Source organism: Ambystoma mexicanum, chromosome 7q, assembly GCF_040938575.1.
Source record: "Ambystoma mexicanum isolate Mex_15411 chromosome 7q, UKY_AmexF1_1, whole genome shotgun sequence".
In the NCBI taxonomy this organism is placed as follows: Eukaryota; Metazoa; Chordata; class Amphibia; order Caudata; family Ambystomatidae; genus Ambystoma; species Ambystoma mexicanum.
In genome coordinates this window covers 471,255,814-471,282,446 of record NC_090941.1, presented here as the reverse complement: position 1 = coordinate 471,282,446, position 26,633 = coordinate 471,255,814, and the positions used below count along the sequence as shown (strand labels likewise).

General features: G+C 46.6%; 1 protein-coding gene across 9 annotated transcripts in view; it reads left to right on the top strand.

Moving 5' to 3' along the window:
• ELF1 (E74 like ETS transcription factor 1) overlaps nucleotides 1-26,047 on the top strand; it is a 917,745-nt gene extending 891,698 nt beyond the window's left edge. For all 9 annotated transcript variants that reach the window (XM_069639215.1, XM_069639214.1, XM_069639212.1 and 6 more), the window contains one exon: nucleotides 24,249-26,047. In XM_069639215.1, the coding sequence (XP_069495316.1) occupies nucleotides 24,249-24,873 (625 nt within the window). In that variant the 3' untranslated portion in view covers nucleotides 24,874-26,047. The remainder of the gene's footprint in view (nucleotides 1-24,248) is intronic.
• The last annotated feature ends 586 nt before the right edge of the window (nucleotides 26,048-26,633 follow it).

Here is a 26,633-nt window from a genome sequence, read left to right as displayed (position 1 = left end):
CTATGAGTGCCGAGGAACCAGATCCAGAGACGGATCAGGGAACACGCTATCCTGGGGGTGATTTGGAATATCTGGCAGAAGGGCCGGGAGATGAGGGGTATAACAACTAGGGCCTCCCTGTTGAGTCATCTGTGGGCCCCGGGAGTTAGGGATCATATTCCGAATTCGGAGAGGTTTCAAAGTTGGTTTAAGGCAGGGTTAACAAATATCGGGCAGTTGTGTAAGCAGGGTCAATTTATCCCTATGAGGGGATTAAAAGAGGTTCTGGGGTTAGGAAGTTTGTCGGTGTTCTCCTACCTCCAACTGAAGGGAGTGATTAGATCAGTAGAATGGAAGCATGAGATACAGAGAGATCTCACCCCGTTAGAGAAAGTCCTTGACTCTAAAGTGGAGATGAAGGGACTGATTTGGTGCTTTGGTGGAGGTAGGGAGGGGGACCACAGAAAGACTGCAGAGCCAATGGCAACGGGGCCTGGGTGTTGAACTTGATGCATAATTATGGCATAGCATCTGTTCTAGGGCCTGTAAATTCTTGATCACATGCCAATGTAAGCTTCATGTGATTAAGTTGTTGCATCAATGGCAGTATGACCCAGTTCTCCTTTCCAAGATTTTTTGGGGCGAGCCCTTTGTGTTGGCATGAATGTGGGGCACGGCAGACTATTGGCACATGTGGTGGGCCTGTGAGAAGGTGCAGGTGTTTTGATACGAGGTACTGGGTTGAATTAAAGAACTAGAGGGAGTCACCCAGATGTGGACGCCACTGCTGGTATTGTTTGTATTGGAAGGAAGTGAGGGGGACTATAGTGGCCTGCCACACATGGCACAAGGTCCGTTACTAGCAGGGAGGGCAAGTCTAGCAATGTATTGGAAGAGAGTACTGCTTCCGCGAAAGAAGTAGTGGGTAAGCACGGCAAAGAATATTTATGTGATGGAAAGAATTACGGCAGTTATTCACGGAAACAGTGTGGAAAATGAATTGGAATGGGGTGCATTTGGAGATAGGTACATGTCACCAGAGATTTCTGCAGTCAGGGCTTGTCACAGTAGGGGATGGTGCGGACAGATTGGGTGGTGTTCGGGGTGCTTCATCTATTTGTAAACATAGAGGACAGGGGAAGTGTTGAGGGTTGGGATCGGCAGGTGGATGGTAGAAGTTTTTGCCTGGACTGAATAACTTAACGAGCTAGTATATTTAAGAAAGTTAAGTGGTATTGTTAGCCTATACCAGGAGGGTGTGGACATGGGGGTGTGGGTGATGGGGGAATTGTTAGTGTTATATGGTGAGTTCGGCCTGATGTGGGGTATTGGGAAGTTGCATCTGGAAACCATGTTGGTGTAAAGTTCCGTCAGGAGGGTTTTCAAGAGTCTCCTGACTATCTGGTGAGAAGGCTAGACCTGGAGCTTGTCCCTGCAACATGGGGGATGGTTCTGGTAAGGAAGTTAAAGGAGAAAGGCCTTGTAAGTTCTAGTGGCAACCCTTTTCGGGGTGTCCATATTCCCCACTAGAATAACATGCATAACCGTGGAGAGGGGAAGGATAGGAGACCATATGTTCAGCTATCGGGATGGTACCCGAAAAAAACCTTCCTCCCGGGTGTTCTCTTTCTGAGGTCCTAGTTCCTCGCTATGTTTACTACTTGTCTCTCAATGATGGTTGATGGAGTACAGATGGGATCTTTATTACTTTTTCTGGTAGGGGGTAGAGAGGAGACAATTTCCCAAGAGCTTGGAGAATCGGGAAGGTTATCACTTCCTGCGGCAAATGCCTTAATTATGGTTTTCTTGGTTTGGAGAATACTTTGGGATATTTGTACCTGATGTACAAGTGTTCTAACCTTTTCAGTGTACTGAGTGGTAATTTCACCTTTTCGAGGTTCTATAGTGGTGTTAGTTTGGCAGGAGGACATGGGGGCTCTAGGCTCCCAAATTTCAAGGTTTTCTATTTCCAGAGGGAAGGTTTTCTATTTCCAGGGGGAAAGAGCCTTTCAAAGAGGTTAGGGTACTGGGAAGGCTGTCTTTTCTATTACCCAAATCTTTACCAGACCTACATACAGATCCCTCCTTAAGGCAAGATAGTGACAAGGATGTGGGGCCATGTTTGCCATTATCTTCCCCAGTGGAAATCGCACTATGGGGAGTCCGTTCCGTGGGGAGTGGCCTGAAATTTCTGTTTGAGTGTTTCAGGTGTTTCCAACCTATCACTATAGGGGAGGGTGTTACCTATTAGGCCATCATTTTCGGGTGAAAACATTAAGGCCGTAGTCTATAGAGCTTCACAGCCGTCTAGTCTCAATGGATCTCTTGTGATCTTGGGGTATTTGGAGATCTCATCCCTTCCTCTAGTAGTTTTGACACAGACAGATCATAATACAAGTCAGAGTTTAACACCTGTCTCGAGCTTCGAGTCACACAAAAACTCTTCTGAGTCCCCCTTCCCATCAAGTTTTTTCCCTGGGTTCTCTCCATCCCTCGTTCTTAAGTTTGGCTGAAACAGAGGCTCCCACAGGGTTTCATATACCTTAATCTGTATCAGGCTCTAGAATAAATTTAGGAGGGCATTTTTTATCTCCTCTGCACTGGCTAGGAGAGGCGTACTCTTAACTTACCCCTCTGCCTAATTTCATTCAGATGCATGAGATACATAACGGAATTGATAGAAATCTCAACCCTAAGTCCTAGGGAGATGATGATGTTGTCCCTACTGGGAATTTGGTACTCTTGGGGAGAGAAAGGTTTATAGGTATTCCACGCCACCTTTTCCCTAGTGAGAAAAATGGCTTGGGAAGTCAAGGGGGAAAACGTGACCTCCACTCTTTGGCCCGGATGGCAAACGGCCTCTTGATTTCTTTGTAAGGGACACAGCCCACTGGAAGAAATGATAATGTGTGGGGAGATTTTCTCTGATCTACAACATATGGGACTAGAACTAGTTTTGGTCATTTTGGAAGTTTTTGGGCCCTCCAGTTTGTGTCAACTGAGCGGGATCCCACTCTGACACCATATATGAGCGAACAAGAGCAAGACTTAGACAAAGTAATATGTTTTGTATTGAATAAAGGCTTTTATTATAAAAAAAAAAGAGGGGTTGGGGAAATCCTACCTATACCTAACTCTAAGAGGGGCTTCCCTGCCTCAACAAAACAAAAGAACGTCTGTGTCAGGATGTCTAAAGCAAAAATAGTTATCTGTCCTGTGTGCAAAATCCTAAGTTGACCCTCACCAACTAAACTCAATATAACGTGAAATGGGCAATGGCTTGGGCTGTACACCTGCAGCTTCCTTCCAAAGTTCCAAATATAAACTCTCTAAGGTGCAGGGAAATAAAATGAATAAAGTTCCATAGAGAAGGGGCCTTCCCTTCCCCTAGAATCTTACCGGTTATTGAAATTGTCACTTCTCATATATTCCACAATCCCAAAGGGGATGGTTCATGATGGGGAGGCCTCTCCATGATGGCTGCCCCGCACGGTCACGAAGAGCAGCTGTTTTGGAGCATGCTGCATGACGCTTGCCTGAGGCCCTGATTGGCTAGGCATCTTCATTACTGCTGCTGAATTGCTGTGCCCGGCAAGTGATCGACGACCCCCTCAAGGGATGACCTATTTAAGGTGCATTCTCCCACACCTGATTCTTTCATTCTTCATTCACCGCTTGGGTGCCCCTCCATCTTGCCTGTACTTTCCCCCCGGAGGACGCTTGCAGTGGGCAGACCGGTGAAGCCTGCCCATGATGGCCGCCCTGCATGTTCACGAAGATCAGCTGTTTTGGAGCCTGCCGTATGACACCCGCCTGATGCCCTGATTGGCTGGACATCCTTATTACTGCTACTGTATTGCCGGAGCTGGCTGGCGATCGCTGGCCCCCTCAATGGGCCTCCATCTAAGGGCCTCATCTCTCCCTGTCTGGCCCTGTCTGGGCCTGGGAGGACCCAGAGGATACCCCCCTACAACCCCAATCCGCTGCCCACATGGTACCGCAACTATGGGTAAGAGCCCTGCTCCCTACACCTTGATCTGTTGTTGTTGCACTAGCTGGCCGTAGCCCACCTCCCCCTCCAAGGGGTCACCTGGCCGTTTCATAAAAAACGCCACTGTCCAAGTTCTTGCCCGCACTTCTGACTTCACTGGAGTGCACCGCTTTCTCACCTCAATTGCACCCCCCCCCACGTGGCACGCATCTAGGACTCGATTGACTTCCTACTCTCTCCTATGGCGACTGATTGGGCCACGCTATTGTTTATTGGATGAAACTTCTTACTTTCCTGCTATCTTCAATTGCCATTGCCTTTATGTGCCTCTGCAACTGTTCCTCTTATCTGCCTACTTTTTTCTTTATACTACCACCCACACACATGAGTTCTGAGCAGCATTTCCTCACTGCAGTTAGTGTGTTGTGCTCTATCTGCTGTCCATGATCCACCTTGCATGCCCGGTCAAATGCTTCCTTTTCACGTGTGCTTATTCTCAAATTCTAGATGCTGTTAATCGTGCACTGCCTCTGATGATCAGCTGCATGTTTTTGCCTTTGATTTCAATATCTGAAGCCCTCTTTTACCACCTAGTCCTTACACCCGACTCTTGCTGCCTTTAAACCCGGTCACTGACTGTTTTACTGCTACATTTTAATGTTTTACTCTAAAGTTGAATCTAGGTGTGCTTTGAGCTTGTGCTCTGTAAGTTTTCTGCTGCATTGTAGTGTTTCACTCTAAAGGCGAATCTAGGTTTGAACCTCTGCATATCTTGTTTTTAGGCACCTCCTTCACCTGTGCATGCTTGGCTGCTAGGCCGCCTGGTATTCGTGCACTGTGCAGCTTCTCTGTCTGACCCCACCCCCCCCCCTTTACCCCACCACATCACTTTCTCTATCTCTCATATCTATTCCAATTGCTACTATATCTCCTATCCTTTCTCTCTCACAAAGTCTGGAAGAAAAAAGCAAAAAAATGCTCTCCAGGATTCTAATCCAGACCTACATATTGCTGACGCCTATGTCAATGCTACTCCAGACAGACTATTACCAACATTCTCTTTTCTGTCCTATGGACTCCGCACTTGATCTCCACTCTTTCCCCTTTCTCCTCTTCACCCATTAATGACGGCAATGCATGGGGAGTACTCTTGGCTTACTTGTCATCCTCTAGTTGTATCATTAATGTCTACCACAATACACTATCATGGCCCAAGGCTCTCAGCCGACTGTTCTGCTTCTTGACCGTTGCCTTCCCTCTCTCATTAGCTTCCTCCCTTGCCCTGCCAACACTCCTTCCTCCTCCCCTCTAGCGTCTCTACCATATCCGACTGGGGTACCACGCCCCTGTACCCACCCTCGGAAAACTTTCAAAGGGGGTAACCAGCTCCACCTAGCCACCCTGAATGCTCGCTCTGCTGTCAAACATTCCTCTGACATCTGTCTCCTTCTCAAAGACTTTGACCTAGACTCCTTGCTCTTACCGAGAATGGGCCATGTCAGCTATGTCACTGAGGGCTACAAAATCCTCTCCAAACCCATACCCAATAGGCCGGAGGTGGGATGGCCCTGATTTTCCCTGAGTGGGTTCCTGCTTCCATCATACCTACTCAATTCTACTCCTCTTCTGAATGCCTCGTCTGCACGCTTGGTGTCTCGCCTACTCTCTCTATCGCCCTCGCCACTATCTACAAATACCCTGGCCCTATCTCTCTCTTCCTCGCTGAATGGGCCGACCTCGCTTTCTCACTATCAACCTCTTCTTCCAAACTCCTCCTCCTTGGCGACTTCAACATCCACCTTGACTCCCTTGAAGCATCCACTTCTCAGTTCCGTTTCCTCTGTGACTCCTTCTCTCGCTCTATTCTTCCTTCCGGCCGAACCCATTCTGCCGATCACACTCTGGACACCCTCATTTCTGACCACATCCCTATCTCCAATTCGGTCACCACCACCCTAGCCTGGTCTGACCACTCGCTCCTTTCCTCCGGCCTGGGGCATCTTGGTCTTCTATCCAAGCCACCCCCCTCAGCCCTGCCAGCCTCCTTCGCTGGCATCCCACTGACGAAGCGAGGGTCAGTCTCTGATTTTGCCTCCACCTTTATCCCCCCTCCAACCCCACCTTTTGACTTTCCCCCTGACTCTGTCCTTGCTAACCTGCACCTCTCCATCTCCAACACCCTTGACATCCTTGCCCCTCTCATGAGGACATGCCACCAAGAACAAAAGCTGGTATGATTCTGATCTACCATCTCTGAAACGCAAGTGCAGAGTTGCTCAACGCAAGTGGCAGACTGTAACGCTCACCTGATTCCCGTAGAGGCGCCGGTCTTCACTGGGCGTATACCGTATCTTCAAAGGTGATGTTTAACACACGGCTGGCTCTTTGGGCTGGACCTCTGTGCACTGTATGTCTGACTCGAAGGGTAAGATGTCTGCAGATAGAAAATATGGGATTAAGGAACTGGGTTATTGAATGTCTCTCTCTTCTTCCCTTTCTCTTCTCCTGTAGAACCCCAAAGGTTAACGCTCTCACCTTAGGTAAGTGAACGCCGTGCTCTCCATCTGCCTCGGGGCAGGGTGCTGTAACCAGTTTCTTCACTGGATAATGGGAGAAGGCCTCTTGACTTCAGAGGACTGCTGTCCGTCGTTTACTGCACGAACGGTAAGTTTCGAGTAATTCTAATGTCTTTAAAGTCTTTAGTAATGATGTTTCTTGTTTTGCAGGGTTCCGGCGATGGCGGATGACGGGCTGAAGTGAGTTGAAGATGGAGCCTGTGTGATGAATAGAAGCGCCTGGAAGCACGTAAGTAAGCGCTTGTTGCCTGCTTCACGATGCGCTCCAACTGTCTTTTTATTTTGCAGGTACAAGTTCGGAGCGGCTGCAGGGTGCCGGAATACCCACTGGGTTAGATGTGGAAAGGAGTAATGGCACGTGAGTATTAAAGTTCCCCAATGTCTTTAAACGCACCTTGTTTTGTCTTTCAGATGCGGGATGCAGCGCCGAAGGCCTCCGGAGCGTGCAAAGAGTTGGTAAGCTTTTGTCTTTCAGATGCCGGAATGCAGTGTGAAGACCTCCGGAGCGCACGAAGAGTAGGTAAGCCTTTGTCTTTCAGATGCCGGAATGCAGCGCGAGGCGTTGGTGACAGCCGATGGACCAGGTAAGTGAAGAGCTGTCACTGAAGACCGTAATGCTAATCTGTTCTTTCTTGTCTTTATAGGTGTTGCTGAAGACTGGATTCAGGATGGTAAGCCTTTTTCCTTAGGCCCAGGATCAGATGCAGAAGACACGATGAGCGTTCTGCTGCAGAGGATGCAGAATAACGCAAAGCAAGATTCATCCATCGGGTGTGGTTTAAATAGCCTCCTGTAGTGCTTAGGTGACTCCTTCCACAGCCACGCCTAGGTAAGAAAAGAGTTCCTGCTTTCCAGAAGAGTTCCAGTGTTCTGAATCTAGGGAGTGGCTCCTGCCCCACCCAACAGGAAAAGTAGTTCCAAACAGAAGAGGATCAGAGGCTCAACTGGCAGGCAAGTAAGCAGCATGGTCTGCTGCAGGTAAGTCCAATCAAGCATTATGAGCCCGGCGCTTCCAGCGCTGGGACTGGGCATATTTATGAGCCTGGTGCCACTGGCGCCAGGACTGGGTCCAAAAGGTCCCAATTGGGACTGGTTGGCACTCGGAACCTGGGTTATGGATCTGCTTCTAAGGGAGTTGGGAAAACCCTGACTTTTTGGAAGCAGAGATCATGACAGTACCCCCCCTCAAGGCCCCTCCCAAACCGGGCTTCTCCGGGGGTTTTGGCTTGTCAGGAAATGTTCGGTGAAATCTTTTGATTAGGCGAGGAGCGTGGACATATTCAGCAGGTTCCCAGGATCTCTCTTGGGGGCCGTAGCCTTTCCAGTCAATTAGGTAAAATAGTTTAGATTTGGAGATCTTGGAGTCCAGAATGCTTTTGACTTCAAACTCGAGTTCTCCATCAACTAGGATAGGTTTTGGAGATTTAGTTAGTCGGGTTTGAGGTTGCACGGGTTTTAATAGAGAGACGTGGAAGACCGGATGTATCTTCATGTGCGGGGGCAAGTCCAACTTGACCGCTACTGGGTTTACTATGGTAGTGATGGAATAGGGACCAAGGTATCTTGGGTTGAATGTGCGTGGCCCTTTTAGAGGTAGATATTTGGTGGATAACCAGACTTGATCCCCTACTTGATATTGAGGGGCTTCCTTCCGATGTTGATCTGCTCCTTTCTTGTATTGTTCTTTAGCCCTTTGAAGGTGAGAAACAGCTTCCTTAAAGGCTTGGGTGATTGTAGAATGCAGGTAGTCTACTGCTGGTGTTTCAAGATCTTGGAGGGGATCCAACTCCGAGGTTCGAGGGTGACTGCCGTACAAAAGAAAAAACGGGGTTTTCCCAGTTCCCGAATGGACAGAGTTATTGTAGGCATATTCGGCTATCCAAAGGATGTCTTTCCAAGTTTTTTCAGTTTGTTGCAGCATGCAGCGTAAATACTGTTCCAGAGTTTGATTGGTCCTCTCGGTTTGTCCGTCGGTCTGAGGGTGGTGACTGGTCGATAGTCTCACATCAATTTGAGCCGACCGACAGCAACTTCGCCAAAAATGAGAAATAAATTGACTACCTCGATCTGAAATTAGAACCGAAGGAAAACCGTGCAGTCGGACGATGTTTTCGAGAAATTCTCGGGCCAGAGTTGCTGCTGTTGGCAAGCCTTTGAGCGGAATGAAATGCGCCATCTTGGAGAATAAGTCCACGATTACTAGAATCGTATTGTATCCGGAGCATGGAGGTAGATCGGTGATGAAGTCCATAGAAAGCGTAAGCCAAGGGCGAGGTGGGATGTCAATAGGGCGTAAGAGGCCTGCTGGTCTTTCCTTTTGAGTCTTGTTTTGGGCGCATACTCCACAGGACATTATAAAGTCTCTGATATCTTTTTTCCAAGACGGCCACCAGAAGTAGCGCTTGATCTTTTCTGAGGTCTTGGCCATACCGGGATGTCCTTCCATTAAAGAATCGTGATAACAAGAGATTACTTTTTTCTGTAAATCTGTGCTGGGTAGGTATAATCGTTCTTGGAAATACAATAAGTTGTCCTTTACTGCAAAGTCCTTTCCCTGCAGATGCCAATTCTGTATGTCTGCTGGAGTTACAAGTTGCCTGGCTTTATCCTTAACTTCCTCTATGGATTCTGTGGCGATTACACCCAGAATTCTTTGTTCGGGAATGATTGGTACAGGTTTAGGGTTGATCAAGTGTTCTTCCACTCCCATCCGAGAAAGGGCATCAGCTTTACCGTTCTTTGTACCAGGTCGATAGGTAATTATGAAGTCAAACTCGGCAAAGAATAATGCCCAACGGAGTTGTCTAGAGGATTGGGCTTTTGCGGTTTTCAAATATTGCAGGTTTCGGTGATCCGTAATCACAGTAACGGTGTGTCGGGCCCCCAGCAGATAATGCCGCCAAGCCTTAAAGGCAGACTTGATAGCCAGAAGTTCCTTGTCAGTAATCGTGTAATTGATTTCAGGAGGCAAGAATTTGCGGGACCAAAATGCCACGGGATGCAACTGATTGGTTACCGGGTCCTTTTGTGATAGAACTGCCCCCATGGCAAGGCTTGAAGCATCAGTTTCCACGATGTAGGGGAGTTCGGGGCGAGGGTGTTTTAAGATTGGTGCAGAGATAAATTTAGTCTTCAAATCCTGGAAAGCTTGTTCCGCCTCGGTAGACCATTCAAAACGTTTGTTTTTCTTTAACAAGGCAGTGATGGGCTGGACTATTCGAGAGAATTCGGGGATAAACCTGCGGTAAAAGTTAGCGAAGCCTAACATGCTTTGCACACCTTTTACGGAGGATGGTGATGGCCATTTGAGAACTGCATCGACCTTCTTTGAATCCATACGCACTCCGCCAGGTGATAATATGAATCCCAAGAATTCAACTTCAGTCACGTTGAAAACACATTTTTCCAATTTAGCGAAAAGTTTGTGTTGACGCAATCTTTCGAGGACCATTTTCACGTGTTTCTCTAACCAAGGTATTCCTAGAATAATCTGAAACTGAGGGGCCTTGATCACATCGAACACGATCTTCTCATGGTGTCCATCTTGACTTACTAGCGTCACCTCTTGAGTGGTATGCGTTACTGGCCCGGAGGCTATCTCCGTACCATCCACCGTAGTAATGACGTCCTTTACAGCCTTGGGACAAAGAGTTAGATTCATCCTCAAAACCATTTCATGATCCACATAATTGCCGATGGCACCGCTGTCGACGTAAGCTTCAATTGCATGTAATCGATCCGGATTATCAGGGCTAATGAGGACCATAGGTATCACGAAATGCGAGGTCACGGAACTGGTTTTCACGCTCGGCAAGAGGACCTCTATTCTTGTCGGGCGAGGTCGTTTCCCTGCTCAGAGTTTGTAACTTTGGTAACTGCAGCTCCTACTGCCTTCTTGGCAGGTTTCACCGGACAGTCTCGAAGAAAGTGCCCTGAGTTTCCGTAATAGAGGCATAATTGCAACTGTTTTCTCCTTTCCCGCTCCTTTTGTGTTAGAGGACCTTTCAGACCCCCTATTTGCATGGGTTCCCCGGAGTCTACTCCTTTGGAAGGTGTTGGCGGTTTGGAAAATACTCGAGCATCAAACTTGGAACGATCGGCCTTCCTGTTCTGCAGTCTGTGATCTATTTGAACGACTAAGTCTATATAGTCCGAACAATCTTGTGGGGGATTCACTACTTGGGCTAACACATCTTTGAGCTCTCCACGTAGACCTCTATAAAACAGCGTAATCCTTTTGTCCTCAGGCCATTGAGTTTCCACTATCAGTCTGTTGAAAGACGCAATATAAGCCAAAAGGTCTTGATTACCTTGTCGCAACGAAAGAAGCTCATTGTCCAAGGCCTGCCCCTGTGAATGTCTTGCGAACAGTTTTTCCATACTGAGCTGAAAAGCTTGAAAATCATGGAGGACCGGATCATCTTGATTTACTAGAGGGATCGACCAGTCTGCCGCATTGCCACTAAGGTACGAAAGCACGAAAGCTACTTTAGCTTGATCAGTTGGAAAGGCTGCTGGCCGGCATAAGAAATGCAACCGGCACTGATTGATAAATACTGCAAACCTCTTTGGGTCACCAGAAAATCGTTCGGGCGGAGCCAGAGGTACATTCCCAGGTAGGTTGATCTGCACTGGATTCATAGAGGATGTAGAAGGAAGATTTCCCCCAGATGCGGGTAACGGGGTCTGTCCGGCTTGTGACTGTAGCAATTGTCTAGCGAGATCATCTGTTCGCTCCTTGGAAATAATCAGTTCCCTTCTTAGAGCGTTCGTTTCCTGACGGGCTGCATGCACTTCTGCCCTTAGTTCCCCAAGTAACTGGGCTAGCTGGTCGGTATCCGAGGTTTCCATAGCGCCTGGACGGGAGTTTTGTGGTAGGCTTTGCGTTCTGTAACGCTCACCTGATTCCCGTAGAGGCGCTGGTCTTGACTGGGCGTATACCGTATCTTCAAAGGTGATGTGTAACACACGGCTGGCTCTTTGGGCTGGACCTCTGTGCACTGTATGTCTGACTCGAAGGGTAAGATGTCTGCAGATAGAAAATATGGGATTAAGGAACTGGGTTATTGAATGTCTCTCTCTTCTTCCCTTTCTCTTCTCCTGTAGAACCCCAAAGGTTAACGCTCTCACCTTAGGTAAGTGAACGCCGTGCTCTCCATCTGCCTCGGGGCAGGGTGCTGTAACCAGTTTCTTCACTGGATAAGGGGAGCAGGCCTCTTGACTTCAGAGGACTGCTGTCCGTCGTTTACTGCACGAGTGGTAAGTTTCGAGTAATTCTAATGTCTTTAAAGTCTTTAGTAATGATGTTTCTTGTTTTGCAGGGTTCCGGCGATGGCGGATGACGGGCTGAAGTGAGTTGAAGATGGAGCCCGTGTGATGAATAGAAGCACCTGGAAGCACGTAAGTAAGCGCTTGTTGCCTGCTTCACGATGCGCTCTAACTGTCTTTTTATTTTGCAGGTACAAGTTCGGAGCGGCTGCAGGGTGCCGGAATACCCACTGGGTTAGATGTGGAAAGGAGTAATGGCACGTGAGTATTAAAGTTCCCCAATGTCTTTAAACGCACCTTGTTTTGTCTTTCAGATGCGGGATGCAGCGCCGAAGGCCTCCGGAGCGTGCGAAGAGTTGGTAAGCTTTTGTCTTTCAGATGCCGGAATGCAGTGTGAAGACCACCGGAGCGCACGAAGAGTAGGTAAGCCTTTGTCTTTCAGATGCCGGAATGCAGCGCGAGGCGTTGGTGACAGCCGATGGACCAGGTAAGTGAAGAGCTGTCACTGAAGACCGTAATGCTAACCTGTTCTTTCTTGTCTTTATAGGTGTTGCTGAAGACTGGATTCAGGATGGTAAGCCTTTTTCCTTAGGCCCAGGATCAGATGCAGAAGACACGATGAGCGTTCTGCTGCAGAGGATGCAGAATAACGCAAAGCAAGATTCATCCATCGGGTGTGGTTTAAATAGCCTCCTGTAATGCTTAGGTGTCTCCTTCCACAGCCACGCCTAGGTAAGAAAAGAGTTCCTGCTTTCCAGAGGAGTTCCAGTGTTCTGAATCTAGGGAGTGGCTCCTGCCCCACCCAACAGGAAAAGTAGTTCCAAACAGAAGAGGATCAGAGGCTCAACTGGCAGGCAAGTAAGCAGCATGGTCTGCTGCAGGTAAGTCCACCCAAGCATTATGAGCCCGGCGCTTCCAGCGCTGGGACTGGGCATATTTATGAGCCTGGTGCCACTGGCGCCAGGACTGGGTCCAAAAGGTCCCAATTGGGACTGGTTGGCACTCGGAACCTGGGTTATGGATCTGCTTCCAAGGGAGTTGGGAAAACCCTGACCTTTTGGAAGCAGACATCATGACACAGACCTTGGGTTTACCATCTGACAAACTGGCCTGCCGCATCCTCCAGAGGCAATGTCGTTTCTCTATCCGCTCCAAGAAGCGAGCCCACATCCAAGCCAGCATCTGTGGAGCCACTAACAACATGGGCAAACTTTTCAAAATCTGCAAGGAACTCGTCAATCCAGCTGTAGTCTGCACCTCTCTCCTTCCTTCCCAAGTACTCTGCACCACTTTGGCCTCCCATTTCACATCAAAAACTCAGGACATCTTGTCCTCGCTCTCCTTCACCCCCACCTCCAATCCCACACCTGCTTCCCTGCCTCCCTTGGCGCCCCTCATTCCACCCCCCTCACTCTCCTCCCTCCTGCCCATAGCACCGGATGAGGTCTCTAAAGTTGTCCGCCCTATGAAAGTCTCCTCCAAACAGGTGCTCCCTGCTCTTTCAGAACCTTTAAGGACAACATCTCCTCTGTCGCCTGGCCCTTGCTGATATCTGTAACCACTCCACCACTGGCTCCTTCCCTATCCCTCAAGCACTCCCTTGTGCACCCTCTTTTTAAAAAAGCTGTTTGCTGACCCCTTCTGCCCAGCTAACTATCACCCTATCTCCACTACCCGCTTCCTAGGTAAACTCTTGGAGAAGCTGGTCCTCCCCCAACTGACACGTCACACTGAACTTGTTGGTTGTCTTCATGACCATCAATCTGGATTCAGGGCATCCAGAGGCATGCAAACTGCTCTCCTGAACACCCGTGAAACCATGCTTGCAAACCTTGACTCTAACTCTCTGACTGTTCTCATTCTCCTTGATCTTTCCTCTGCCTTTGACACCATTAACCATTCTATCCTCATAAAACGACTCTGTGACACCCTCAACATCATGGACCGGGCAATGGATTGGCTGACCTCTTTCCTCATAAACCACCCTTCCTAGCAGGAACTTGGCCCTTTGTCCTTCATTACCACTCTCTCTGCATGTGGTGTCCCCCAGGGCTCTATCCTATCACTGTCGTTCTTCAATATGTCCCCCTCTTGCCCACCTCCTTCTCTCCTCATTTCCAGTGTTATGCTGATGACACACAGCTTTCCTTCAGACTTCCCTCTACTACCTCCTCTTCCTCCGCTCTCATACCTGACTGTCTGCCCGCCATTCAGGCCTGGTGTACAACTTACAATCTCTGTCTTAATGGCAGCAAGGCAGTGATCCTTCTCATTGGGACACATGCACCCTCTTTTCCCTCTACCGTCTGGCCACCCTCTCTGGGCCGTCTACCCCCACCAACCTGTGAGGCCAGAGACCTCAGGGTCATCCTCAACTCTGCTCTCTCCTTCACCCCTCACATCTTGGAGCTTATCCAGAATAGGGCTGCAAGACTTATCCTTGGCCTCAATCCCAGGGACTGTATCTCTCCAGCTCTAAAATCTCTTCACTGGCTCCTGGAACCTGCAAGGATCAAATACAAGACCCTCTGCATCATCCACAAGGCTTTCTGGGGCCTAGGACTACGCTATCTCCCACCTTTTATGCCCTAAATACTCCCCCTCTAGAGCCCTACACTGATCTAACTCCAGCTCTTTAACTGACAAACGATTCTCCAAGCAGAGAGTGGGGGATAGGTCTCTCTCCTGGCTGGTGCCTCCCTCAGGCACAACCTCCTTGCCACTCTCAGGCTTGAGCCAAACCTCCTTAAGTTCCGGAAACTGCTCAAAACTCTGCTTTTCTCTATCTCTTTCCCTCTCCTTTCCCTGTTAATCGCCCTACTGCCGCTAAGACCGGTGGCCTGATCCTCATAAATCTCACAAGGTACCAAGCCCTTTTTCCTGTCGATACCAGCACCCTCCCCCCCACTGCACTCCCTCTGCAGTCCCCTGCTTGGCGGCTCTGCACCTCACCTGTGGGAGTCGTCTGCACTAAAACTTTGCCTGAAGTCTCTACCTTAGCACTTTCCTCCCGGGCCCTCCACCAGCACTTGTCTACTCCCTGCACCCCCTTCTTCCGTCCCTATATCCTGCACTTCTCTTCACTGCACTTGCACGTCCACGTAGGACCATGACTGTATATTTACTGGTTTTGCCAATGTTATTCTTTCCCCTGTTCCCTACCCATTTAGCCTTGTGGCGCTTTGAAACACAATTCTGTTCTATAAGCACCTAACAAATGATCAATTAAAAAAAATGTGCTCTTCTTCCCTTGAGTTTTCACAGTTTACACAACACTTTACACTTCTTTCTCTGGACCCCTTATGCCTTTTTCAGAAAGGGGCATGCTTCTTCCCTTTTGGTCCACAATTCAAAAAGGGGGTTTCTTCCCCGGTTTTTTTCATCACTTCCTGGGGGCCACTGCCCTGTTTCTTCAATCCCCGGTTTACTCTCCTGCCAGGGTTTTATTTTGTTACTTGGGTGCGGGTCCCAGACTCACTGTATGCTGGTTTACTCTCTTGCCAGGGCTTTTTGTCTTTTCACCTGTGTGCAAATTCCCAGTTTTGCTGAGTGCATAGTTTACTCTCCTGCCAGGGCTTTTTGAATCCTCTCAGTATTCAAGTGCATACCCCAGGTTCTCACGCTTCATTAACATTCACTCGTTTCTGTATCCAAGTAATTCTTTTTTTCATATGTCTAACCACCGACTCTTATCCAACTGTGTTAAATGTCCCAACTCCCTTGTGTGGGTTTTTGCTCTTTACTAACGGCACGCAACATCCGCCCTGAAGCGCCCCAGTATCCCAATCTCTTTCTCTGGGCTTACTGGTCTTCTCTGGCAGCTTTGGCACCCCTCGCTTCTCACTGTGTACTCTGTTGTTCGTCTGCTGCCTGGTCTCGTCGGCTTCTCGGTTCCCACCTGGCCTTCTCCTTTGCTTGGCAGCTCCTGCTGTTCGGGATGGCAACACATCGAACGGTCTCCCGCCTGACTTCCTTGGACGTCGTCCTGTGTTAGGCCAAAATGACCGAGGTTAAAAGGTCAGAGCACCAAAAGTCCGACCCCCATTTGTTCGCATAGATATACGTGGGCGGTAAAGGTAATAGAAAATGTATAGGCTCCGGGAAAAGGGTAACGAAGCGGGAAGAAATACAGGAGGCCTTGGCGGGGTATTATGACTCCCTTTATGCATCCCAAAACCTGTGCAGCGAAATGCAGGAAAGGTTTTTGCAATCCGTACAGTTAAGGGAGATTGATAGAGAGACGGAGGAAGCGCTTAACCGTGAAATCACGGAAGAGGAAGTTTGAGGGGTAATTAGAGCCCTCCCTACGAACAAAGCTCCGGGCCCAGATGGGTTCACTGCTGCATTTTACAAACTGTTTATCACGCAGTTGGCCCCACAGTTGACCTCGCTATTCAACTCGTTCCGGCGGTCAGGTAGAATTGCCCCGTCCATGGACAAAGCGAAAGTGGCCCTAGTCCTTAAACCACATAAAGACCCAGAAGAGAGGGCAGCCTATCGACCCATTGCCTTAATTAATATTGATAGCAAGATATATACTAAAATTTTGGCTAACAGACTGGATGACATTCTCCCTTTTTTGATACACCCAGATCAGGCGGGCTTCGCCAAGGGCCGGCAAACTGCAGACAACATCAGGAGGGTGGCCCAATTAGTTGAAAAGGTCCAGAGGACGGACACTCCTGCAGTCTTGGTGGCACTTGATGCTGAAAAAGCATTTGACCGCGTGGAGTGGTCCTTTCTCTTCCGGGTAATGGAGAGGATGGGCATACGGGGGGAATTCTTGACTATGGTACGGGCCAATTACCGAGATCCATCCATTTGAATAATGGTGAATGGGTTAGCATCCAGAAGGGTAAACTTACAGAGGGCAACAAAACCGGGCTGCCCGTTGTCCCCGATCCTTCATGCGATTTACTTAGAACCTTTGTTGCAAGCGATAAGCAAAGCTGAGGGGATACGGGGCATCCCGTTTGGGCGGGAACAACAGAAGGTCGCAGCCTTTGCTGATGACATGCTGCTATTGTTGGCAGCGCCAAGAGAATCGCTGCAAGCTAGCATGTCCCTGCTGGAAAAATTTGGGGAGGCATCAGGGTAAGAAATTAACGCTAACAAGTCGGAAGTCCTACATTTAACACTAAGGGGAAGGGAGCGGGATGAGCTGAAGGGGGGCACTCATCTTCTTTGGAGCCCAGGAGGGATAAGATACTTGGGGGTGCGTATTACAGCAAAGCTGGACGGGTGGTATTCAGCGAACTTCCCCCCTCTTCTTAAAACAATCAAGCAGGATTATCAAAGGTGGAGAGGTCTGCGGGTGTCATGGTTTAGGTGGATCGCAGCGGTCAATATGGTAGCGCTTCTGCGTTTTCTGTATCTATTTCAGGCGATCCCGCAATCTGTTCCCTCTAGCTTTTTTAAGGAATTGGGGACCATGACCAAAGAATTCGAATGGGAATGCAAGAGGCCTAGGGTGAGCGGTGGCCTACTGATGGCCCCCAAAAGTGAAGGAGGCTTAGCGTTACCAAACTTTAGACGGTATTATGAGGCCACTCAGCTTCGAATCATCAGGGAATGGCTGAAGGGTGACGAAACTCAGCAAAATAAACTTTGGACTGTCGGAAGTGCTTTGGTTGCCCAAAGAGCATAGACTGCGGCACCTGTATGAAAGTACAATAACCAAGCTAATGGCAGATACCTGGGACAAGATGGTGGGTTCCAATCGAATCACTACGTATCCATCCCCATTCACCCCCCTCTTTGGCAATGGGGATTTCACCCCGGGTTTGGGGAAAGGTGCGTTTAGAAGTTGGCAGGAGGGAGGCTATGGGAAGCTATGGGACTTGTTTCGAGGCAGGGAACTGCTGTCTTTTATAGAATGCAAGCAGGATTTCGGTATACAAGAGAGCGAATGACTGCGATATGCACAGTTGAGACACTGGACACTTCACCCAGAATTCAAGACGACAGTCACTCGGGAACCAACGCAGTTCGAGACCTTTCTACTATCCAATGATGGAACAAAGGGCCTCATTTCTAATATCTATAAGATTCTAAATAGTTCTCTTACAGATCTCCATTGGTCCTATATGCAGAAATGGGAACAGATTCTCGGAAGAGAAATCAGTAAGCCTGAGTGGGGGAGTTTGTGGAGGAGGCTACCTAAATTGGCAAAAGCGACCCAATTACAGGAAGCATGGTATAAGATTCTAGTTGGGTGGCATTATACTCCTGCCCGGCTCCACAGGATGTTTCCCACAAGATCGGGTAGTTGTTGGAGAGGCTGCGGCCTGGCAGGAACTGCAGAACATATCTGGTGGAAGTGCCCCAAGATCGAGCCCTTTTGGAGGGAGGTTCAAAAGGCGCAGAGTCATGTTTTTGGCCCGGGAGATGAACAAACTCCAGTACAGATCCTTTTGGGCCTCCGGGAACCCTTGGAGGGAGGGGGAATCAGGGGAAGGGAGAAAGCAAAAGTGATCCTGATCCTCGCAGCTATGATGTTAATAGCTCAGAGATGGAAAAGCCCCGATATCCCTATGAGTCAGGATTGGCTGCTGAAAATTTGGGAGTTTGCTGCAATGGAATGGGCGTCCTATGCCATGGAGGATTAAGTGCAGAACTTTGCTGCGGATTGGGGGGAGGTTATGGCTTTTCTTAAAGATGACTATAGAGTGATGTGGTGCCCACAACGCCTATGACTGTTGGAGTTACAATGAAGTGGAGGAACTGTCCGGAAACAAGAAGATTTAGATTGTTGAATGCTCGTCTTTTTTTTTTTTTTTTCTCTTTACGGAAATGTTTTTTCTGATTTTGACATGTTTTAAAATTCAATAAAAAGAGTTCATTAAAAAAAAAGAAAATGTATAGGCGTAAGTTGGGGAGGCTGTGGGGGGTCTCCCCCCACATATATATATGCGAACAAATGGGGGGAAAAAAATTATAAATTCAGACTTTTGGTGGTTGGACTTTTAAACTCGTCATTTCACGCAGATCCGTCGTCCTTGCCAGCTTTTTCTTTTCGGTCTGCAGCTTGCTTTCCTCCAGTGTCCCAACCAGCATCAGAAGGGCTGACTCTCCCATTCTGTTCAGGTGGTCCATACTTGAATCTCCTGGCACCTGTTAACATCGTCCGACAGCTAGAACGCAGCGTTAGTTTTCCACTTTTAGTGATCTTCATAACTTCAGCCCTCTTCCTCGTCTCAGTATTATAAAAGGGGGGTACATAAGTCTCAGTACTTGTTGTCTCAGTGTTAGTAAAGGTAGGGGAAGTATGTAAGTCTCAGCACTTGTTAACATCTTCCAATGACTTGAACACGGTGTGGGCCTTGCCGCTTCTAGTGATCTTAATTCCTCCATCTCTCTTTCTCGTCTCAGCATTAAAGGGGGAGGTATGCATATACGGTTGGTGACCAGTAAACAACAGAGATTCTTTATCCACCCTACAATATGCTATACAAGAATGGGGAGGTGAAGGAGTGTTGTTGGGTACTGATGAAATGGAGGATACCATGTTTGACCTAGCAAGTCTACCCACTCCCATGAGGGTAGTCTCCCCTCATGTGGTCCTCCCTCAGATGTCCTCCCCCAGGGTCAGGATCAGGTAACGTCTGTCTTACCCTGGCCACATGAGGAGAGACTTTCCCTGGGAAAGGATTGATGACATCACTAGATTTGTCACACTACACTGTGAAAGTTCTCTGTTTAGGGAGATTGCCCTGACTCTGACCATACTGCACCTGCACTATTTTCGGAGGGAAACCTGCACTGGCCTTGCACATGCTGTTTCTCCTAAATCTGTTGTTGCCAACAGATGATCCCAGTGCATTCCACCCGGGGAAATCCCGTTTATAGCATTCTTGTAACTTTTACACACTCACAAAATATAATAACTCAATTAACAAAAAAATTCAGTTAACACAAAAATGAAATGAATAAGAAAATCATCTCTTTTCAAAAAGATGTGTTGTTTTTTTAAAAAAAATCTCCACACTTCTTGTGTGGATGTAAGTTTTAGATTTCAACTTGCAATTCCAAATATCTAGCATGCAGTGTAAATAAAATAAACATATTGATATAAATGTAACCAGCCCTGTTCAAAACTCAGAGCTAAACATTTAATTCTTTCAAAACATATCTCTTCTTTTATATACATATCTCATTGTCTACATCAAAATTTGGTTCATAACAACTAGGAAAAACAAAGTGTTATTTCCAATTGTTTTTTGCCAACGCATTTTCAGATATCTGTGCTATCCTTCTTCATGGGCTAATTTGATGCGTTTTCCTCACTTCTCTTGTGAGGAGGGGGAGTGTGAGGGTCCTTATTTTCAATTCTACTGACATATGTTTTTTGTGCTTCTGACTATATGTCATTTTGTGTGCACTCCGAGACCTTTGGGTATTTAGCACGATATAAATAATAACGAAGTAAGGTAAAGTATTGCTAATCCTTCCTGATCTGCACATAGTTTCTAATCCAGCTTGTGTATTATACATTTTGTGTGTGTAAGAGAATATTATTTAATTGTATCCTGTCTGGGGTTGGGGAAAGTGGAGACTGACACACAGGAGACATGCTTTTGGGCAAAGACTTATTTTGTTCAAAAAGAAAGAAAGAAACCTATATAACCCTCCCTCTGAGGGGTTTCCCAACCTCAAATAAAACTAAGGAAATGTCAAAATATCTGTGACTTAAAAGTCGACGTTAAAAGTCGACCGTCCTGTGTCAAAATCCTACTTCTAACCCTCTCACTTATAACAAAACTAAAAAGAATTTGTCTTTTCGGGGTCCAGAAGAATGTCTCCCTTCCTCTGCTCAGCATGCTTTGCAAATTATGGGAAATCTCCTCCTTCCCCAGGCCCTTCTCAGGCTTCTCTTGGCAATTCACTATAGTTGTGGGAATGTATCCCTTCTCCAGTCCTTTCTCAGGCAGTTCACTGGACGCCCTGGTGTACTCTCCTGTCAGGGCCTGTCTTTCTCATGTGTGTATCCCAGGCCCAGTCTTGTGCTTCCTCTTGATTGTTCACTAGTCAGCCCTGGTGTACTCACCTGCCAGGCCCTGCCTTACCTTGGCAATTCACTGAGCAGCCCTGATGTACTCTCCTGCCAGGGGCTTTCTCATGTTTGGTTCTCATACCCCTTCCTGTGCTTCTCATATACGGGTCCCAGACCACGTTGTATTGACTTCTTATCTGTAGGTCCCAGAAACCTTTATTCAGGCTTCTTAAATGCAGGTTACTAGACTCCTTTGTACAGGTTTTTTAAATGCGGGTCCCAGACCCTTTCGTACTGGCTTATTATCTTCTGGATATCGGATCCCTTTATTCAGGCTTCTTAAATGTGGGTTCCAGACCCCGTTGGTAATGGCTTCTTAAATGTGGGTCCCAGATCCCTTCATACAGTCGTCTTAAATGCGGGTCCCAGAATCCTTTACCATGGATTCGAAAAGACAGAGGGTTCCTGGGGCAGGCCCTGTACATTCTCTCATTGCTCTTGGTTCTTCGCCTCCTTCTCGGGTCTCTGTTTATCTTCCTGCAGCTCTTCTCAGCTGTTCTGTTTGCATGCTGCTTTACACGGCTCCGCCACTCTCCTCTGGAGCCGTGCAGCATGTACCTGCTTGCAAGCGCCATGCAGCTCTCTTTTGCGCCTGGTCCTTCTCTCTTGCTCGTTCTCCGCACTTCAGCAAAGCAGGTAGGGTCTTCAGAACACTCTGCCGTTCGTCCCAGTCAGCAACTGACATCTCAGCTCTTCCTGGTGTGGGCAAGGACCTCCGGTCGCGGTGCCTCACAACATTGTTAGTCCCTCTTACATCTTTTAGCTACTTGTGTCTGGATAACTGGACCGTTCACTCTGGTTTTCCGGGAGGTTGGTTAGGACTCTATGTATCTTCCTCATCCCAGTACTTTGAGAGGACAACTCATTGGAGTCATCCCTACTCTTCATCATCCCAGTAGTAATATCACTGATATAACAGAGATACATAGGGGAACCTATAGGATTTAGGGTAGGCACAGAAGATGAGGAAAGAAAGGTGGGTGAATGTGTGTTGTACTGCGTTGGCACCTGATGTCCTCCCTGTCTCCCAGAGGGGGAATCCCTCCCCATGAGATCCACCCGTTGAGTACCACCCACAGTGGGACTATCGGGTAGCAGCCTCACCTCCCTGGCCTCATGGAAAGGATTTCCCGTTCGGGGAGCATGGACAAAATCATGAGATTCGTCACATTGGTTATGAAAAGGTCTAAAACATGATGGAGAAACTGCAGCTTGTGAACATGGTGGTCAAGACATGCATGTGAAGTGGTGAGGGCCCATCTGGGCTGAGGGGATTGTATAGTAAGCACACATGGGTTTGGTAGTGGGGTCGCAAAATGACCTTTCTCCTTGGGTGCCAAAAATCCTTGCACCGGTCCTGCTGCCCAACTCAGTCAAGCTCCTCTAGTGAACCTCGGAAGGATAGGAGACTATTTGTCCCCTTGGGAATTTGCATTTCAGAAGTGCAGTTACTTTCTGATCTCTGCAGGAGGCCCATTAGCACACTAACAACCTCATTACAAGTCAGTGAGATATTTCATCAGTATTATATTATTATTATTATTTATTTATTTATTTGTTTAGTTTCGAAAAAACTTTACAAAATTACACTAAAATCACAATACAATAAAAAACACAGTATATCAAAAACACAGTATAACAAACCCTGTAAATCAAATCCAAGTCAAATCAAGTCAGATCAAATCCATTATGACAATAAAACAGTAAAAGACTAAAATTTCATCAGTATTACCACTGGCCTTGTTCCTTCCGGTGGTAATCTGAGGGGGACTACCTCATTCCAGGTTCACCGGAGTTCTGGCAGTAACGAATGGGGATGTAATGAAATACCTATACTTCTTTAAATCTAGTAGCGGATTAGACTGCTACTGTGCATTATGTTATAACGCAGAGACACTACAGATCCTTCTATGCCGAAGGTGGTGAGAAGGTGGGCGTCAGAGATGCCACTTTTCACCCTCTGCATTGACCCCATGGAAAATGTTTGGTTGCCTCTTGGTTCCCTCTTTTGACGGGACTCGCTTGCACGTCCCTTCTGCACGGAACAATATTTAAAAAAAACTTGAAACGTACAGGTACGATTTACATTTTTTAATGTGGTGAATTTAAATACTGGAGGCTTTTCAAAGCAATATTCACCCACAATCCCAGTGTAATTTGCTGCTATAAGTATTCTGCTGAAGGTATGTACATACTAACGGGGCTTTAATGGGTTGGGCGCTAAAACAGGTGGTACTTCTGAAATGCAGCGTATTTTAGCATTACAACAACAGCTACAATGAGGACCTGAACATTTTGCAACATGTAGCGTGAAAAGAACCTTTTCCAGAAAGCCCTCATTTGGGATATTGGTTCTTGGGAGCACCACGGCAGTGGGGAGTTAGTACTGTATTAATTTACAATATTGCAAATGCTTGTCTTTTTTGTGTGTCATGCTTGTGGGCATTGTCTTGTGAAACTTGTATGGATTTATAATGTAACATTTCTATACATTTCATAGAATTTAGAGCATGCTTTGGTTTTTCATAGGTAGTTTTAGACCAATTCTGTCCATCTGGGAGAAATTGGAGTATTTTAAATCTTTCTGAGGTAATGCTTGATCCTTTCTATTTCGGTGACATAGATAATATAGAGAGAACTCGATGGCATCCTGCAGACTGTGCCAGGTTCAGGGAGAGTTGGGTGCCATGTGAAGAGTTTCTTGGATTGAGCAAAGATGTCGGATCAATAACACCATTGGCTGCAAATATATTCTCCCAGATGTTCAACCATATGTTTTATTATTGCCTGTTTTAGTCAAAATTGGAAGAATGACAAATTGAGTACCTTATTCAGGTCTCATTTGCATATGCATTAAGCCCAGTTGTTTGGATTCAAAACGATTGCTTGCTTTCTTCGTATAAATCATGTTATATTTTTAATATAGGGTGGATTACAAAGAGCTCAGTTGAAAGAGTTGAGTGGATGGACCGTGGTGTCAGCATAAAAATCTTCACCATATCGTTGACATTTTTCATAAATAGTGTTCTCTGCATAGCAACTTGTCCCACTTTGCATGTTTCTTCATTGGTGACTGCAAGTCAGGCTACTGCTATGAACAGTATCTAACTTGGAAGTTATTTCATTTAAGCTATTTCCAGTTTTGTTTCATTAAAACAAATACTTTTTTTTTTTAAGAATCGTTACAAAGTTTTAAATGTTTTCTTTTTTAGGTTTAATTGTTCATAATTGATAACCTCTGCCTAATTTCATGTACATATGTTTCTAATGACTAGGAAATCCAATCGTTTTTTTGCAATGCCTTATGAATTGTAGGAGCCTTGATCGTTAATCTACAAGTGAATTGTGTCTAACTTGTCTCCATATTTAAATATTTCCGCAGGCCTATGCCATCTCCCGGACATGTTCCAGTGGTGGTTTCTCCTGGAAGTCAGCATCTGCATACTGTTTTCCAGACAGTGCCTCTTACAACAGTTTTAACCAGTACAGATCCAACGTCGGGAACAGCGTCGCAGCAGTTTTTTCTGCAAGCCATCCCATCTTCTCAGCATATGACAGTACTTAAGGAGAACATGTCTGTTCAGTCACCAAAGACAATAACCTCTACTTCATCCATTGTTTTGAGCCCCACACAAGTGCAGCATGTTTTCAGCAGCAACGCTCAGACCATTTGCAATGGGACTGTCACTGTGCCTTCCTCCCCCAGTGCAGCCACTCCGGTGGTGACCTTCTCACCAAGCAGTTCACAACCATCCTCGCACCCCTCTGCCACGGTGATCACATCAGTGATAAAGTCCACAGAGGCCAAACAGACTTTCACACATTTGGCTTTGAAGCAGGAGTCACATATAGATTCAGTAGAGAACGAGAGGCCACCCAAGGAAAATGAGGAGCAGCCCCATCCTAGGTACCAGCCGCATGTGCTTGTGCTCACTAATGAAAATGGCGTCTCATCCCAAGTGGAAATCAAGCAAGAAAGTAACCAGTGGGAGCTGAGCTCGGATTAATAGAACACGCAAACCGATACAATTATTGTGTTGAATTTTGTTGTGTATAAGACTTTTTTCTGTTGTACAAATATCATTTGGATTGGGAGGTCTGATGGACCACATTTTCTCTCAGTGCCTGCCCTTTGTAGCATTGCAAATGGAAGATTAGATGAGGCATTTATTTGCTAAGCTGTCCTATGGGGACATCATTTGGAATATGTGTTGTGGTCAGTCTGCCTAGGACTGCTCAATGTAGGTGAAGTGATCTAAGATTTATGGCCTTCAGGAATCACGTCTCCATATGATGCCGGCCAGTTCACTGCTTTTCCCTGTGCCTTAGTTACTTTGCTCTAAATCAGTAGGATCTATATGTTGCTTCGTCGGTGACATTAATGTAGCGTGAAATCGCCCACTAAAGTGCTCCTTCTGGCTATAACTGGACTACCTTGTAGATCACAGACTTTTAAAATAAATTGGACGCAGTCTACTGAAAGGAGTGATGTTTTGCTACGTATTTGACCTCGCTAGTCCTACTGCTTACAAGTGATTCGGAGATGCAATTTCATGATGATGGTTTTGTGTCCAATAATGGGCTTCATCAGCCCTGTAGCTGCCCAGTTGGGTTAGTGGTGTGGAGGACAGAGTTAATGCTGCAATGTCACCCACAGGAACAGAGGTAACTCCTATTCAGGCAGTGAAGACATTGGCACCGATAGCAAAACTTGCAAGGTGCTTGTTTTTTTCCTAGTTCAACACACCCTTTCTGGTACAGGGATTTGCTGCCTTAAGTCTTACATATTAATTTAATGACCATGTTGCAGACTACTGTGCCTTTAATTTTAAAGGTGGAGAGGGGAGGGAAGTATGGGGGGGCATAAAGATGTATGTACATAACGATTATGCAGTTGACATTTTTAAATCGGTCTACAAACTTCTAATAGCACGTTGGTTGTAAATAGTGTACATTTAAATCTAATTTGAAAAAAAGAATATAAAGTTTTCCAGGTAATTTCTATTAGTCGAAAACAAATTTCATTTTTATAGACGAAAGAGATCAGTATATGTTTAGAATTTGAATGGTATTATCTATTCATACTTCAGAGTGAATTTGTATTTAAAAATATTGTTGAAGCATCTGTCAACCTTTTGTATTTTAATTGATTTATTATGAAAATAAATCATATGAGCTTAAGTGTTTTTCTCTGCCTTAATGGCTGCATAATATAAAATATATATGTGAAATGTACATCGTAATCGTGTTTGGGAGTCAATTCAACAGTGTTTTGGCAGCCCTGCTGCATGGATCTGTGCCCACCACCCATGCCTGCAGAGCAGGGGACCTCTCCCCAGTCCTGGCTATGTGACCCCAGAAGTCCAGCTAAAGACAAAAAAGGAACCTCTTGTCTAGCCCCCGTTTCGTCCCTGCGACCTGAAACTGTAAAAACAGCTCCAGGAGAGGTCTTCATAGTTTTTTTTTATTTACACGTGAATACCATTTTATAAAGTGTCTTTTGTCTTTAGGGCAATCATTGTCATGTCACCTCTCTGAAACTAAATGCAATTATTCAACGCTGATATGCTTTTTCCCATTCACTACAGAAGCCGGATCTAGAAATACACAACACACCTCTGTCATCTTCTCGAAGAAGCAGCAAAGCATATGCCTTTCCATGCATGGTGGCCTGGACTCCGAGCCATATCTCTCTCCTATCTCATGGTAATGATAATAAAGAATGACTGTCTATTGTCCTTTAGACAGTGATTTATTTTCCATCAAA